This window comes from Lycium barbarum, chromosome 7 (genome assembly GCF_019175385.1).
Source record: "Lycium barbarum isolate Lr01 chromosome 7, ASM1917538v2, whole genome shotgun sequence".
Taxonomy (NCBI): Eukaryota; Viridiplantae; Streptophyta; class Magnoliopsida; order Solanales; family Solanaceae; genus Lycium; species Lycium barbarum.
In genome coordinates, this window is record NC_083343.1 from 39669034 (window position 1) to 39687445 (window position 18412).

An 18412-nucleotide genomic window follows, 5' to 3' on the forward strand; every position below is an offset into this window, starting at 1 on the left:
GTATCAGTAATCTGTACTTGAAGAAGAATCCCTAGCGCCTTGGTCTTGAATTCTTTAAATGGGTTTTCTTGAAAAAACCCTAGCTTAGAAGCATTGAATTCTATTTAGAGATCATGGATACAAGTCAGAATTCACTTGGAATGATTGGAATAAGCTTACCATAGAGTATCTTGAAGGTTGGGAGAGAAGAACTTCATCTTTAGGGCTTGAAGAATGAAAAGTGGGGAAATAAAACTATCCTCGGGTATTTATTGATTCTGGCCGACGCAGGCAATATACGGCCTCAATGTACGGCCCGTACTTCAAAGTACGGCCCGTACATGAGGCTAAATTTCCAATGACAATGATTTCGACGGGGGAAGTATGTGATGGAGAGGTACGTCCCGTACCTCAATTTACGTGCTAGAAGTACGGCTCGTACATCAAGTACGACTCATACCATTTTGCCCGTACTTGGGGTGTCAACTTCCAGAGGCTTCTGTAAATTCCCAACGAGGTACGCCCACCAATGTACGACCCGTAGATCATTGTACTGCCTGTACCTTGGTCGAAAAGCGTTCCTTCACCGTGACGAAGGAATTTTCGAATTCTAACACTTCCATTTTGGTTTCTAAGTCTTGAATCATGAATGTAGCCTAGTTTAAGGTACGAGGTGTTACAATATCTCCCTCTTGGGATCATTCATCCTCTAATGATAAGTCCTGGCCAATATTGGGACTGGACATGGCTTGAACACATGAACGTGAAGGAAATAAGATGTGAAACATGGGGACTGAACTGACATGACATGGTTTTCATGGAAACATGAATACTGAAATGAGACATGACTGTTGAATACATGAACGTGAACGTGAAACATGGGACATGAATACGTAAAGGACATGACATGGATATGGAAGTAGTTACCTTGAACATTCTCTGCCGGTTCCTCAAACAAGTATGGATACTTGGATTTCATATCTTCCTTGGCTTCCCATGTAGCCGCCTTAACTTTCTGTCTCCTCCATAAAACTTTGACTGAGGCAACTTCCTTAGTTCTCAACTTGCGAACCTGAATCAAGAATGGCTATGGGGATTTCTTCATAAGTTAAACCATCCTTAACCATTATAGTGTCAGTAGGGACAACCAACGACGGGTCTTCCACACACTTCCTCAACATAGACACATGGAATACGGGATGGACAGCGACCAACTCTTGTGGCAATTCAAGCTCAGAAGCTACTTGACCAACCCTTCGCATGATTCTATAAGGTCCAATATATCTGGGAATAAGTTTCCCTTTCTTCCCAAATCTCATGGCACCCTTCATGGGTGAAACTTTAATGAATACCCAATCATCAAATTGAAACCCTAAGTCTCTTCGCCTCACATCTGTATAGGACCTCTGGTCCTAGCAATTCTGCTTCACCAACTTCAAACCAACTAATAGGTGATTTGCACCTTCGCCCATACAAAGCTTCAAACGGTGCCATCTTGATACCAGCATGATAACTGTTATTTTAAGCAAACGCAATGAGAGGCAAGTGATCATCCCAATTACCTTTAAAATCTAGGTCGCATGCTCTCAACATGTCGTCAAGAGTCTGAATGGTATGGTTTGTCTGACCGTCTGTCTGCGGATGAAAAGTTGTGCTAAGGCTTACCTTTGTACCCAATCCCTTCTGAAAGGATTTCTAGAAGTTCGCTGTGAATTGAGAACTAATACTTGAGGCCACCAGTTTTGCAACAAAACGCTCTCTAGAAACCCTAACCCTAGACGAAACCTAATTTTTTCATCCTTTTTTTCAGGCAACCATGACCGCGGCGGCCATTGGGCAGCCTCCACCGAAGGGTGCCCAGGCATCTTCGACACCATCCAACCCTGTAACACAATCCATGCAACCCCAAACTTATGATAATGCTTTAAAACCTATTCAACCAAACATAGCTTTTCCTCTATTGTCACAGAAAAAGATAATATATCTGCATGGGGAGCCTAGATTTTTATGGGATGAGGAGGAGATAGAGCAGATGATTATACGTGAGAATTTACAATGTGCTATCGTCGGAAAGTTTTCATATGGCTGGCCATACATTAAAGAACTTCGCAAACTTATTCCAAAACAATATGAGTTGAAAGGAGATTGTCCAATAGGTTTGTTGAGGAATTGGTATGTGTTGCTTCGTCCAACTCTTGTAGAGGATTATGTGAGCTTATAGTCAAAGCCTGCTTTCTATATAAATCATCAGAATTGGTGGTATCCGATGAGAACCCTAAAGTGGGATCCTTGGTTTGATCCAGATGTTGAGACGACTATAGCCATTGCAGGGATTTCTTTTCCATATTTGCCTCCTAACGTTTTTGTTGAGGAAGCAATTTTCACTTTAGCATCAGCAGTAGGCAAACCCTTGCAAGTTGACATGGCTACTAAGAATCAAACTAGGCCAAGTTATGCAAGAGTCAAGGTGGAAGTTGATCTTCTTAGTGATTTGCCTCAAAGGGTGAATATTGGCATGAAGAAAAGAGGAACTGGTGAAATCATTGATAAGTGGATTGAGATCAACTATGATCACTTGCCAAAATATTGTAAAACTTGCAAGTTGTAGGGCCCAAATGAGACTGATTACTTTAAAATTCATCCAGAGTTGTACCCTATTGATGAGGAAGAAGATGAGGAAAAAGAGCAAGGCAACATCCCAAAAGGGAATTCAAGTAAGAAGGTGAATGCAGAAAGAACTAAAGGCAATTTAGAGAAAAGAGTTACTAAAGTTGTAGCTCAGGCAACAGAATGAAGAGAATAAGCTGCAAAAAGGGGAGAAAATCAAAAAGAGGAAAAGAAGGATCACCAGCCTAGGAGAAGAAGATACAAGGGGGGGGGGGGGGGGTATAACTGTTATAGCCCGTATTTTGTACATTCGGATATTTCAAGGTAGCCGTGGTAAGTTAAGGGCAAGACTATTTTCCAAAATTATTTTAAAGTACAAGTTGTTTATTAGTATGGAAATATGGAGAAAGGCTAAGGGTAAAAAGGGAAATTCACAAAGTGGTTCATGGTAATATTGTGGAAGGCTAGGGGCAAAATGGAAATTTCACAAAACTTCAAGAAAGTTCATGAAAGAGCCATGTGGCCGTCCAAATTGAGGTGGGCCTTGGCCCACATGGATGAATTATTCATGTGTATAAATATGACTTATTAGTCATATTTTTCATCTATATCTATAGAAGTTTGAAGAACTTGGAGAGAAAAAAAAGGAAGAAGGCCATTCGGCCATAGCTCAAAAAAATTGACCCCTTGAAAAATTGATCAAAAAATTATTTTCTTCTAGCAATTCAACTAATTGGAAGGTCCTCTTTAACATGGAGTAATTGTTGGAGTAAGCAAAGTATTCGTTGTGCAAGTTGTGGACTCCAGCCGAGAAAGAAGATGAGTGGGAAAAAGGTATGTGTTCAATCTTCTTTTACATGTGTTGTGGATGATTTATGAATGTTGTGGTATGTAGAAATGGATGAAATTCATGAAAAATGTGTGTCTTGGTTGTGGCCGAATAGAGGTGGTGTTGTGTAGATGTGATGAATTGATTTTATTTAGTAGTTTGATTGTTGTAGTTGTGGATGTCATGATGAAAATGAAGGTTTGATGACTTGAAATGAATTTGTAATTGTTGTGGGATTGTTGAAGAAGTTAATGTGACATTAGTATGGTTTCTCATAATTATGAGAACGAAGATGTTAATGTGTAGATTGTTGGTGTAGTTTATGAATTTGGAAGGAAAGGAAATGTGTTATTATTGTTCTTGTTGAATTTGGAAGATTTCGGGTGAAGTGGTATATTGGTTGGGTTGTTTTGAATATTATGTGAATTGTTTGAAGTGTTCTTGAATCATGTTAGAATGATTTCGGATTAACACTTGAATGTGAGATCATTGGTGTTAGCTTGACTATATGTGATTGAATTGAATATAAATGAAATGTCGTTGAATTGTGTGACAAGGGTTGTCAATGTTAGAATATATTTTGGATTGATCGTTGAAGTTGTTAGTATGAGTGTTGGTATTGTTGTTGATAATTTGGCCGAGTTGAATTCTCGGATTGTTGATTGATAATTTGGCCGAGTTGGATTCTCGGGGATGGATGTATTTACAGGGGAAATGCTGCCGAACTTTTGGTAGATTATAAGTGAATTTATTTGAGAAACTAAGGCAAGTGTATGACGACGAATCTAATGATTGTGTGAATCCTTTTGAATATAGACTAGCAAGCTTAGATAAATAAGCGTAGCTAATAGGACGTGGAACAGGTATGTAAGGCTTACTCTTTCTTTCTTTTGGCATGATCCTTGTGAAACGAACAAGACGATATGTATATGATTCCAAAGAAACTCCCATTCTTAGAGCCACTAGGATGGCTAACGTTCTCGATTTCCATAAGCTGTTTCATATGGTTTTGATGCGTATCTATGATGTCCGAAGTTATGTTTGATATGTTTCCGAATGGCATTCGAGATATAATTGATATGACTAATGTCTTGATTTTCAAATGATAGCACGTTTGATTATTCCATTGAGTCTTTGATATATTTTGATACGTACATATGGTTCCAAAAGCTCTATTTGATTTGACCCATAACGATATTCGAAAGGTACCTAACATGATTGTTGCTTTGATTTTCTAAAAATGGTTTCTGAAACGTTCGTAGAAGGTTCTGTACTAAAACGTCCATAACTTTTTCATACTAACTCGGATTGACTCGAAACGTGTTTGTGATCCTCAAGTGTCGATTTGCGCACGTATCTATCGAGTCTTGATTTATATGCATATAGTTTCTCACTACTCTGCTCGTGCACGCCTCAATATGTCTTTCACCGAGTCCCGGGCCGGGTATGTTATCGTGCGCACTCTACTGCATTGTTCACCGAGTCCCTCATTAGAGGGCCGGGTACGGTACATGTATATGATAACATGATGAGATGATGATGTGTTATGGCGGCCAGGAGGGCATATGATGATTTGATTCACCGAGTCCCTCACTAGAGGGCCGGGTACGGTATGTATATGATATATGATGTTCACATGCATGATTTTATCCACAGAGTCCCTTAATGGGCCGGGTACGGCATGATTTCATTCACCGAGTCCCTCACTAGAGGGTCGGGTACGGTATATATGTATATATATATATATATATATATATATATATGCATGCATGATGATATGATAGTATGATGACATGATTTTATCCACCGAGTCCCATAACGGGCCGGGTACGGTATGTGATAACGATATGCATGATTTATGTTCTAAAGGCAAGAGCTTTGGTATTCTGGACATTGTACATGTTTCTGTACTCCTTATATCAGTTATGATCCTTTTACTGTGATTCTTGCCTTACAAGCTCAGAACATATTCCGTACTGACCCCCTTTCTTCGGGGGCTGCATTTCATGCCGCGCAGGTACACCCAGATGAGTAGAAGCCATTATAAAGGATGTTCCAGCGGAGTTGGCAAGCTCCATTTGCCCTGGAGTGTTGCCGGGTCAGAGTATTATGCTATGATGTCTTGTTCGAAGTTAGAGACTTTGCAGACAGAGTCGTGGGTATAGAATGTTAGTCTTGTAAGCGGCTCCACTAGTCGATGTGTCGTTATATATTATATTACAGATTCATTATGATTACAGATTCTACCTGATTTGAGCACGATGAAAAGAAAGTTTCTGAAAGCTTTATTATGTATTTCATCCTTATTTGATTTAAAGGTCCAAGGAGATTATGTATGTAATAAGAGTCAGCGGGTTCGCTCAGCTCCGAATATGGGGTCGGGTGCCCATCACACCCTAGCAGGATTAGGGTGTGACAATAACAAACCTGTTCAGGGCTGGAAAGCAAACGTAGATAAAAGGGACAATGTGGGACAAGTCAAGGATGCTGGTGCTAATCAGGTGGTTACAACTACCAACATGTTTGATGCTTTGAGTTATAAAGATGATGATGTAGAGGAATTTCATGCTGATGATACACAGAAAGATCATGGAGATATGAGTTATCCAATACAAAAGCTACATCAAATGAGAAGGAGCAAGGAAAAGATAAGAAGGCTAGTAACAGTAAGCTTTCTGGATCAAAGGGAAAACATAAAGAATCTGCAAAACCATGGGTAGAAATTTCTTTTGGCAAACAACAGCATATCAATCAGGAAAAAGAAGCGGAATTATTGTTGGAAGAGGTGATTCCTGAGACTCAATTATCAGCTGCAGAAGGAAAGGTTCCATAAGCTATTGATGGTTCTGAATTATTGAAGTGGCAAGATCCCTTCAGGGCAATAGGTGGTAATGAAGAAGATGTAGAAAGTTGCACAGAACAATGTAGGAAGCTGCACAAAAAAATCTTATTCTATTTCTACTACTTTAGTACCCGATAAACCATTGGCAGTGGTGGATTCTTCCATGGATCAGCTAGAAGTGTAGTGTAAGAGTACAGATGTGGATAAAGGAGAGGATCCAAACACTTTGGATCCAAGAAATTCTTCAATACAAGTTTTGCAACATGAGACACCAGAGATTGAAGAACAATCCACTGATCATCAAAGAGATATGCTGGAGGATGAGTCTTTGGTTTCAAACATTGAGCAAGTGGTAATAGATTGAGATTTATGTCTTAGGCAGATTAATACACTGAAAAGTGGTGGAAAGAAGACAATGCAAAATACTTTGGTTCCACAACAGGTGGCTACTAGGAGTAATAAAACTAAACCTCCCAGTTCTCAATGATAGATAAACTATTATTTTGGAATATAAGGTTAGTTAATACTCAGAATTGTTTCGAGAGACTGATTGAGTTGCAGAGGAGGCATCATTATTCAGTTATAGCACTTATGGAACCTTTCCAAGAGCCTGAGAAGATTGAAGCTTATAGGAGAAGGTTAGGTATTCATAATGCAATGGTGAATGTATCAAAGAAGATCTGGTTGTTTTGGATTGATGATGGCAAGCTCAAGTTATAGTAGATGTAGTGCAACATGTTACTCTTAAATTATCTAATGTGAATCTGCAGCAAGAAGCATATGTAACAGTTATATATGCCAAATGCACTGTTGTGGAGAGGCAGGATTTAGGGGACTTGTTGGCACCAAATATTTGACCTCTCGTAATTTATTTTAATTGCTCAAAGTCCTTGGATAACAAGCAAGATGAATCATGCATTTTAAAGGTCAAAATAATTTTATAAAATTTCTTAGGTCAATATATTTACTCCTTTAAATTGATAAAATAATTTCTATGAAATTATAAGTCATTTAGGAATTAATTGGTACATTTTATGACATTTATGGGATATTTGTTAGATTCAATAGAAAAGCAATTTTAAAATAATCATTTATCTAAGTGTTCAAATTGTCAAATACATTATTCCCTTTAATCCAAGTAGTTTGAGTAATTAAAATAATTGACCATTTTACCTCTTAATCTTTAATTTTGTGTAATTGTATAATTTGTTAAAATTATTCATAATTGTCTATAAATGTTTAATTAGGCTAGTTAATCAATTAGAGGAGCATTATTGAAAAATTGGTTTTTAATCTTTTGATTATTTACATTATGACCACAATTGAATTAATCAATTCATGGTCAATTTTGCAAAATTAGCCTTTTTATGGCCTTAATTGAAATGGCCAAATTCATTTGGCTCAAATTAATTAAGGTCATTAATGTAATTGAACTTTAATTGACTAATTAAGCTAAAAATGGCCATTATTGCAACAATCAATTAAGATTGAAACCAATTACGGCTATATTTGCCAATTGAACCTACTTACACAATTAGTCGTATATTTAAATTAATTCAAAGGCTAATTATGTCTTAATTACTATAATATGATCAATAATCGATATTTTAGTATTTTTCACTTATTTAGTCTACCCATTTTACCCCTTATGCACTTATATACATCTAATAGACGCGAATACACCCGTATGATATACGTACATAAGGGCACCTTTTTTATAAAAAAAAAAAATCAAAGACCAGGCCCAGTCCGCTTAGCGGACCAGACCCGACCCAAGTCAAGTATTGAGAGGGCCAAATGCAATATACTCCATCAGATTTCTCATACCAAACAGACCCATCTCTTCTCTCTCTTTCCCTTTCTTCACAAACCCTAGGCGCCGATTTTATCATCTCTCCTCTCTGTGTGCCTAAAATGGCAAGTTTACAGAGGATTCAGAGCAACAACAGCTTTTACAAAGCCATTACGGTGAAACAATTAATGTTTCCATGCTATTTCATCCAAGTCCACTCCAAACTCGGTGCTAATCTCTTTCCTTTTACTTTCTTTTTCAATTTTTTTAGTCAAACAATTCGATTTTTTGTATCTTTGTTGTTTTTTTGTGCTTGTACGATCAAATTTATGTTGGTTCCTCAATGCTTGGCTCAGATGGACCCAAGATGGGTCAGATCCGACCATACACGTTTGATTTTTCAGGAATTTTAGCCGTTAATTTCATAATATGAATGTTTGCACCTGAAAAAACCACCTTGTACCACAACAATGCTTTACTTTGTTGAAATAATTTCGGGGTTCTATAAATAGAAACCCAACCCTCACTATTTCAAAAGTTTTTACAACCTAAAGAGGCTAGAATTTCAAATTTAAGCTTCTTAGCATAAAAAATTTAAACTTTGACCTTAAAAGTTAGAGTTGCCCTAAGTTCTAAAAATTATCTTCTTTTGTTGTTTTGTGTTTTGTGTGGCTGAGTTTCGAAAATTGGAAGCACAACGCTCCAAGGTCTATTCTTTTCTCGGTTGCGCATATAAAAGGTAATTCTTTATCATTTTGTTTCTCTCATTTAAATTTTGCTTAGTATAAAGATGTTAAACTAGCTAGTCTGTTTGGTTCTTGCTTAGTCTAAGTACTTGCTAATACTGTTTTATATTGTTAAATGTTGTCCTGTTTAGTTATATGCTCAGTTTATGACTTATTTAAATAGATGGTGTAACCAACTTGAATATCATGTTGAAACGTGCTTAATATGGGTTAGTTAGTCTCCACAGTGGGTTGTTTTACTTAGATGATCTTCATGCCTCAACTTAAGCTATGAAATAATGTGGTTGATGTATCTTGAACTTGTTTTTTCATCCTAAATGATGATCTCATTCACATAGAGTAATATAAAACCAGGACTACCAAATAGTTTTTTTTTCTCAACTAATTTGCATTGAAAATGGAGTTTGATTCAGTTTGGCTTTTTAGTTAATAATGACTCAACTAGTTGGTTAATTAGTAGTTGAAGCTTATGTGATCATGGCTCCACCTAGTTTAAACTAGAATATGTTTTAAACTACCTAGATCTTTTTAGTAATCTTAAAACTAATGTGATTAGAGACCAGAATATAGGCCTGGTTTGGTTTGTGTGAGTGTTTCAATCCCCTGTTTGAATTTGTTTTGGCTTAAACATATGCTATTCACAAACCTAGCTTGATGTGTCTCACATTACAAGTCCTATATCTTGAAACTAAACCATATCTCTAAGCTCTAAAGGGTTTGTTAGAACTGGAAAGAATGGGTAAACCTTTTAGGATCAGGTCTAATTTGAAGTTGATTGAAATGAATCTGATTGGTTTTGCTAACTAGCAAGGTAGTTGTTAGGTCTTAACCTGATTAGTGGCTGCCTTAAGGATTGAAAGATGTAAAAATGGGAGAGAAATAGTTGTCAAGGATCTAAAAATTTGTTTCTGATTGTCTTTAATCTCTCTGTTCCTTTTCTCCTACCCCATTGTGTGACCTGTTTAAATTGGTGGAGCAACTTATGTTATGAAAGTAAGCTGGTGTTTTATAAGTTCTTAAATATGCTTTAATGTTTCTTCATGGACTGACTATGGTTTAATAGGTGACCTTAAGTGTCTAATTTGATAAATTTAAGTAGTATGAAGATGGTGAAGTAAAGCAGGTCTAGTTATACTTTGCTAGGTCTTGAATAACTAAGAGATTAAGGTTTGTCTTTTTTAAAATATGAAACTTGGTTTTGTACATGGATAAGGAACAGGGTCTGGAAATGACTGTTGATAACACAGTTTGCTTAGGCCTAAAATGGGATTGAACATATAGGATCCTCTAAGTCCTGTTTGGATAAAGAGAGTTTAAAATAGGTTTGTAGGTAAAATTCCAAGTTAATTTGGCTTTCCAAAGCTGAGTTGTCCAACCCCTTAGCATGTTTGAGTTTCTCAGAAGCCTATGATTTTCGTAAAACATGACTTGTATTAAACATGAGTATCCTATATCATAGTTGTAGATGGAGCAGGTCCTGCTGACCTGCTCTTAAAGAACTTTCTATTTCTATTACCACTGAACTGTCCGGTAGACTTGACCCTCTTGTTGAACTCCTTGTCTTTCTCTTTCTGCAAGGCCTCCTCCTCTTTCAGCCTTGTCTCATTCCCTTGTACGAAGGCAACCATCTTGGAGATAGTTATCTCCCCATTCTGGGCAGCAATATTAGCCCCTTCATACAAATGGGAATCAAGACCTCCAACGAACCTTCTCACCCTTACCCTCATGTTCGGTACCATATGTGGAGCATGCTTAGCCAGACTAATAAATTCCAAATAGTAATCCTGAACTGACCTGCCATTCTGCTTAAGCTTCAGAAATTGCTCAGCCTTAGCCTCTCTGACTTCTATTGGAATGAAGCGGTCCAGGAAAGCGCTTGTAAATTCATCACATATAGCGTCAGGTGCATCCTCACCTCGGGATAATTCCCAAGATTCATACTAAGTTTTAGCAATGCTCTACAGTAGATGAGCTCCAAAAGTAGCTGCTTCGATTTCCGTAACTGACATAATTCTGAAAATTTTCTGAAGAGCATCAATTTAGTCCTGAGGGTCCTCGTCTTTCTTTGTCCCTGTGATGACTGGGGGATTTATCAAGAGAAAGTCCTTAGTCTTAGAAGACTCTTCATGATTCCCCGAACTTGACCCAGATTCCTGACGTTGGGCCTGAGCTGCTACCAGTTGTGAAAGCATGCTGATAGCACTCCTAACATCCCCATCTGAAGCACTAGGAAGTATAACTGTAGGAGCGGTTGAGGCTGCTGTCCGAGTCAGAACGGTCTCTTCGTGAGCTGCTTCCGTGGTAGCCCCCTGGCTGGTGGCTGTGGCCGTTCTGGTGTATTTTCTTTTCGCAGGCATTTTCTGAAAATACGTACACGCACGAATTAGAAAGGCATCCTGGGAATACTGCTCTAACAGCACGATCTAGAGTATAAAAGAAGTGAGACAATCCTAAATTTCTTGGTGGTTAACTGTTTATATGTATGGGGCCCTCACACATATAAAAGTGACCCACTGGACACGGTTTCATAGACTCCCTTGAGACGCTTGAACCTAGGCTCTGATACCAAGCTTTGTCAGGCCTCGAACCGTGGCCTGGGCGTAACACGACACTCAGTGCCTGACTGTATGTGACCGAGCGAACCACATGGCTTGCTGAATCCACATGAGGCACACGTAAGCGGAAATATGTCACGAATGCATGATGAGCATTTGTAAAGTATAGTGAGTCACAATATAATATGGGAATACTTGTTTAAATCATGAATGTGGATAATATCATAAAGGATCCAAACGGGCTAACCGACTCTGAAAGTTTAACATGACATAACTGACTTGTCTAGTCTATGAAACCTCAAACAAAATCGGATCATGAAAACATACTCGCTGGGACAAGGCCCCCAGCATACCTTTAAATGCATAACTAATAAAAAGAGACAATGTCTAAACCTCGACTGAGGTGGGCTCACCAAATAAAGCTGATACGAGCAGATCCTAATGAGCAGAGGTGTCGTCCTGTAAATCTGTACCTGCATCGTGAAATGCAGGCCCCCGAGCAATAAAAGGGGACGTCAGCACATTGAATGTACTGGTACGTAAAGCAACTGAAAGAAATAACATGGGAAATGGAGTAACATGAAAAGAACTGAAACTGGAAACCTAGACATGAACATGAGCATGAATACATATATAACATGAGTAAAATATGGTAAGTAGGGAGAGCATTTCATAAACCGGCAACATGATATCACCATATGGGTACGTGGAGTCTGGTACCTCGCCAGACCAGCAGAGCCCCCATACCTTGCCAGGGTATAAGGTGGTAACGTGCCTGATGGATCCATTCAGTGTAAAAATTAAGGAATCGTCCTAACTGGGCAGAGCGATCCTTGTCCTACAGTGGCTACGTGGTTTCAGGCTATCTGAGCCTTCTCAATAAGTTGTGCAACTCTCGAAAACATGAACATGATATAGTTTGGCTAAGAAGCCCATGATTTTCGTAAAACACGACTTGTATTAAACATGAGTATCATGTATCATAGCATGGATATAATAACAAAATAAAATTGCATGAAAACTTGTAGCCATGTAGGCTATTCATGAAATAAGCATTTTATTGTAAAATCATGTATGCAAGAACCGATGGAATACAAGATATGAGTTTTCATGGATTACGGACAGATTCTCAATAATCAAAATGAAATATCAAGAATACAACAACGAGATTATATCACAAAGCTTAAGGTAATATAGTACATGGGCCTAGGGTTAGCATGAACATAGCTAAAGCCCTAGTTTTGGAGAACTTGCATATAATCATGGAAGAACGTAGCGTGGGGAAGAACAATAATGTTCCCACATGTAGATAGAAACTCTATATACCTGGTAATGCTCCAACTTCTAATAAAAATTTGATCTTGGAAGAAGAATCCTAACCCTTGGCCTTGAATTCATTTCAATTGGGTTTCCTTGAAAACCCTATGTTAAGAGCATGCAATTTCTACTTAGGATTCATGGAAATTAATGGAATTCACTTAGGATAGTGTTAAGGGGCTTACCTTGATACTTGGAGAAGTTAAGAGGAGAGGGTTTTCGTTTTAGGTCTTGAGAGGAATGAAAATTATGAAATAAAACTGAATTCCCGTCTTTTTAATAGTCTCAGACGCGGCACCGTTGCGGACTGTGTTACGGTCCGTAACACTGGGTCGTAACATGCGCCAAAATTCCAGTGAGATCTGAGTTTCTGAGGTTGGGTTATGCTACTACGTTACGGGCCGTAACACGTTTTACGGTCCGTAACGATGAACTGTCCTTTGGTCCAAAAGTTACGAGACGATGATTGTTCAAGCGTACCTATTACAGTATAAATGACGGACGGTGACACCCGTTACGGACCGTCCTTTGGGGCGTAACACATGGTTTTCTGAACTGAAACATATTTTCGATTCCAACACTCTCCTTCCTGGGTTTCTAACCTCCTGAGTCATGAACATAATTTAGTACGGACTTTACGAGGTGTTACACCTCTAATATCTGTTTAGGCTTAATTCATGACTAAGACTCACATATGGTGTGTGTATGCATTAGTTTAGTCTTGTCTGTACTTGAATTGGTTTCTTAAAACACTAGAATACTAAAGAAAGGAAAAGATGAGTAGCTTAATATTAGTTTAACTTAGTAGTATGATGACATGGGAATGCATTTAGCGTTTTTTTACTATACTACAAATAATGTACCTTGTCCTGAACCTTTAAAATGTTCCCGTAATCCTACTAGCCTAAACCTGGTTAAAAGATAATGAGTGAGTCTGGCCTTGTTTGAATAATTCACTGATCCTTAGAACAACATTAAGCATCAGCCAGGGGCATAATAGTAATAAAAGTGAGCTTTGGAATGATCCCAGGTGAATTGTTAATGTCGTTTAGGTAAAAGGGGAGAGAGTTAAGAACAGGCCCCTAATTATGAATGATGAGCTAATTAATGCACATTTTCTTATGGGATTAGTTTGTTTTCTGCAATGGAATAGGGCTAAATGGGGAAGGTCTAAAAGGGATTCAAAACCCTGAAACTTAAACTACTGTATCTTTGAAAGATCATGTAATACTTGTCGTTTTTCTTTGAGAACATTGACAAGAAGCATGCTTTATTCTTCTTACACCCTTTTCTCTACCCATTATGCATTTGTAGTTTCCATGAGATTCATATTGTTATTTGATCCATGTCAGTTGTCCTAATGGAATCAGTTGGTAAATCTGTCTGTGCTCTGCTCTTGTTGGTGTCACAGTAGTAAGAGATCAATTACTTGTCTTGTGTGTTGTTTATCCTGTAAGTAATTGCCCTAACTAGGGAAATCTAATCCCATCTGCTTAAGTTTTATCCATGATATGTCCATTAGAGTCATAGACCATGTCTTCCTGCAAACCTGTATTATGTGTAAGTTTATCTAAGCTTAAAACATTGCCATAGTTCAGTTATATGTTTGCTTGCCTTGGCTGTGTATAAGTCATATACATTTTCCTTGTATCCTGGCCACATGGTGAATAACTCTGCATTATCCTCATAAATATGAACATATAGTTTACCTTTGTTTGCACTATATTAGTACTAAAGTTTGCTTCTTCTTTTTTTGTTCACCCTTGATCATGTGTCTTGGTTTTGCCTCTGTTTGCTTCATATCTATATGTTGCAGTTGCTCTTATTTACTCTATGACCATGTGTTTTGGTTCTTGCTCCTGTTTACACCATGCCCATTTGTTTCAGTTTGCTACTAGTTATACTACACCTATGAATGTCAATTTGCTTATGGCCATACCATATCTGTTTGCTTCTGGATATACTATGTCCATATGTGTCAATCTATACCATGCTTGTGTATGAGTGTAAGACCCTTTTTTTTTATCATTTTTTCTCCTATGACTGTACTGGCTGGGAAATTGAGGTAATTTTAGGGTCTCGTCATAGCCTTCCCCTGATGTCCCTGAGGTTCATGAAACCTCTTGGATCTTGTGCGACATCAGGAATACGGATGGTGATGACTTTTCCCCTTTATTGCCTAAATTCCTTTCAGTGGAGCCCAATAGCACATATACAAATACTTTAATAGCATGACTTGTGAATGAATTGGATACATATATATGTGTATGATAAGTTCAGTAAATATAAACTAACTGGGTCCCTTTTATTTTTCCTCCTCTACCACATGGCCATTTGGGCCTAGTCTGAAGCCAACATGTTGGGCCAAGGCCCAACAGACAATTCCTTCTTATTTATCGAGTCCGAGAAACTAAAAAGGGAAGCTATTATCAAAAGAGAACGCGTAGAAGGCCCAGCCATGGGTGAAAATGGCTAACTAGGGGCTTGGTACCCCTATAGACTTCCCCTTCTTTTTATTTAGTTATTTGCGTTTTCCTTTTGTTTATAATTTTATGTTAACTGTATTTGTAAATTTGTAAAAAACTAACGTTATATTGGAATAATTTATGATTAGAATTAGACGTCTTAGGACAACGATACTTACACCGTTTAGTTGACTTTAGGTCCCCAAACGAATTTCCAAAGCCCGGTTTAAGGTATAACGTTTTCAAGTGTCTAAAAAAATAATAACAAAAAACTGATTTGTGGCATAAATTAAATAAATAAGGTTAAAAGGGAGTTTCAAAAATAAAAGAAAGGACCACGTTTTCTTTACAAAAAATCGAAAACAGTTTTTTTTTTTTTTTATAAAACAAATCAAGTTCAAACCCAGAATTTTGGGCCAAGCCCAACAAAACGTTTTGGGAAACAACAGAAAAATAACGATTTGGGTCAAAGCCCAACAGTTAGAATAGAAAACATTTTGGTCCAAGGCCCCCTTTTTTTTCAATCTTTTCAAAAACAGAAAAACACACAATTTTGGGCTAAAGCCCACTAACTTTAAAACGGAGAAATAAGGCATACGTTTTTTAGCAGAAAGCCCACCATAACCCTTCTTTAAAATAAACACCTTGGGCCCAAGCCCAAAAACAAAAATCATCTTTTGCAATACAAGAAAACCAATTTACAAAGATAAAAACTAAAGCCACTTTTGCAAAACCGGACTTATTCGAATAAGTGACACGCATTTATAATACAAAATTTTAGGATAAGACGGTCCAATGCATTATGTGGATGGACCCAAGGTGAAGTGTGTGATTAAAACAAGGATATATACTTACATATACATTTTTCAAAAAAGCCAAAAACGTTTTTACACTTTGCGAGATAAAATACATTATCCTTATATATAAAAGGAAAATACTCTTATCCGGATATTATAAATCTGAACCTAAAAATACCCTTATATAAGGGGAATATATTTTTCCAAAACAACGATGACAGATTTTACAAAAGCTGGAAGCAAACACTAAATAAACAATTAAAGCAAATAGTCATACACTGAAATTCGAAGGTCAACCGTATAGTATGGATCCTTAATATTAAGGTGCCTAACACCTTCCCTAGGGGATCACCAAAACCCTTACCTAGAAATTTGGATTACGAAAGCTTTTTCAGTGTATATGAATAAATCCGCCGCAACTGGTTTTCCTAATTTCGTAAAAATTAGGTGGCGACTCTTTTAAAACAAAGTCTGAAAGAGTACCAACAAGTTCGAAGTAGCTTTCCGAGCGCTAACCACCCCCCCCCCCCCCCCTCTCAAAATGCGAATAGTAACAGGAGTCAATTGGTCAGGTTACTTTGAATGTTCAGGTACCATGGATTGTTGGGGGTGATTTCAATGTCATCCTTAAACCTGAGGAAAAGTTGGGAGGTCTGCCTGTGCATCATACATAAACTGCTGAATTTGCACATATTGTGAACAATTGTGGTTGAAATTCTCTGGTAGTAGGTATACTTGGTGGAATGGAAGAATTGCAGAGGATTTCATATTCAAGAGATTAGACAGAGTTTTTGGAAATCGGGAGTTCATGGATTTATTTCCATCATCTGAAGTTTCACATCAGATAAGACATGGTTCTGATCATACCCCCCTCTATGTAGTATGTGATAGTCAACAGGAAGTGGTAGTGAAGCCTTTTAAATTCCTAAACTTTTGGACTACTCATCCAATGTTTCTGGAAGTGGTTGAGAATAACTGGTGTTTGGATTTTGCTGCTAATCCATTCATTGTGTTTCAGGCAAAGATGAAAAAGGTGAAACATGCTTTGGTAGGATCGAGTAGGGAAACTATTGGCAATATTTTCTAACAGATTTCCACTATGGAGGATGTTATCAAAGTGAAGGAATTACAGTTTGAATTGAAACCTTCCAGTCTAAATAGGGAAGCATTATACAAAGCCCAAGCAGATCTGAATAGGTATTTACACTTAGAGAAAGAATACCAGAAGCAGAAATATGGAATGAGGTGGTTCAAGGATGGTGATAGAAATACTAAATTCTTTCAAAATTATGTCAAAGGAAGAAGAAAGAAGCTGGCAATTCATAGCATTCAAAATGGACAAGGGAACTAGATAAACTCTAATGGTGATATTGGATAGGAGGCAGTGTCCTTTTATCAAAACCAGTTCAGACATGAAGGTACTTCTGATGACTATGAAATGTTACAGAAAATTCCTAAGCTGATCACTGATGGACAAAATGAGGAGTTGACAGCTTTACCTAGTAATGAAGAGGTTAAGCTAGTAGTTTTTGGATTAAATGGCGGGGGGTTACAGATCTCTTATACTACCATCGATCGACAGAGCGGAACGGTCGCCACTTCTCCCAGGACCGGAATGATTATCCGTGATAGGACTAGTGGTCCAGTTTCAGGACACTTTTTTCAAACCTGTTGGCATATCATAAGTGAAAATGTGACTAATATGGTGAGGGATTTCTTTTGTGGGCAGGAATTGCCAAGGTTTATAACTCATACAAATCTTGTGCTCATACCAAAGAAAGAAGTTATTAACACTTTTACTGATATGAGGTCTATTAGTCTAAGTACATTTGCAAACAAAATTATTTCTAGAGTGTTGCATGAAAGAATTATTCCACTGTTGCCTGGCATTATCTCTAACACTCAGATTGGTTTTGTTAAAGGAAGAAGCATAGTAGAGAATGTTTTACTAGCACAAGAAATTACACATTAACAGAAGGAACAAACTACATAATGTGGTAGTAAAGCTTAATATGGCAAAAACATGTGATAGAGTCTCATGGATTTATTTGACTAAGGTACTAAGACAGTTTGGTTTCTCTGAGGTGGTGATAGACATGGTCTGGAGGCTAGTCTCAAACAATTGGTATTCAGTGTTGATTAATGGACAATCACATGGATTTTTTCAGTCTTCAAGGGGTTTGAAACAAGGTGATCCACTATCTCCAACACTCTTCATTATAGCAGCAGAGGTTTTGGCCAGAAATTTGAACAATTTACATTATGATCCTCTTTTTAAGAGGTATGGCATGCCAAAGTAGAGTCCATAGATAAACTACTTATCATATGCAGATGACACAATTCTCTTTTATTCAACTGATCCTGTTTCTTTGAAGAAAATGATAAAGGTACTAAGGAATTATGAGAAGGTTTTAGGCCAGCTAGTTAATAATGAAAAAATCTCCTTCTATCTGCATGAGAAAGTTCCAACAAACATAGTTAGT

The 18412-nt window shown here is 37.6% G+C and overlaps 1 protein-coding gene across 1 annotated transcript; it reads left to right on the forward strand.

Moving 5' to 3' along the window:
• Positions 1-17028: 17028 nt before the first annotated feature.
• LOC132601468 (uncharacterized) lies at positions 17029-17901 on the forward strand. The gene is made up of 2 exons (XM_060314548.1): positions 17029-17244; positions 17308-17901. Exons 1-2 carry the CDS (start codon positions 17029-17031, stop codon positions 17899-17901), a joined length of 810 nt encoding a protein of 269 aa, XP_060170531.1.
• The last annotated feature ends 511 nt before the right edge of the window (positions 17902-18412 follow it).

Bases quoted from the DNA above. Each gene is read 5' to 3' on its own strand.
- LOC132601468 (XM_060314548.1), top strand. From the start codon at position 17,029: ATGGAGGATGTTATCAAAGTGAAGGAATTACAGTTTGAATTGAAACCT. The intron at 17,245-17,307 runs GCAATTCATAGC...GATATTGGATAG, and splicing joins AAGGAAGAAGAAAGAAGCTG to GAGGCAGTGTCCTTTTATCA.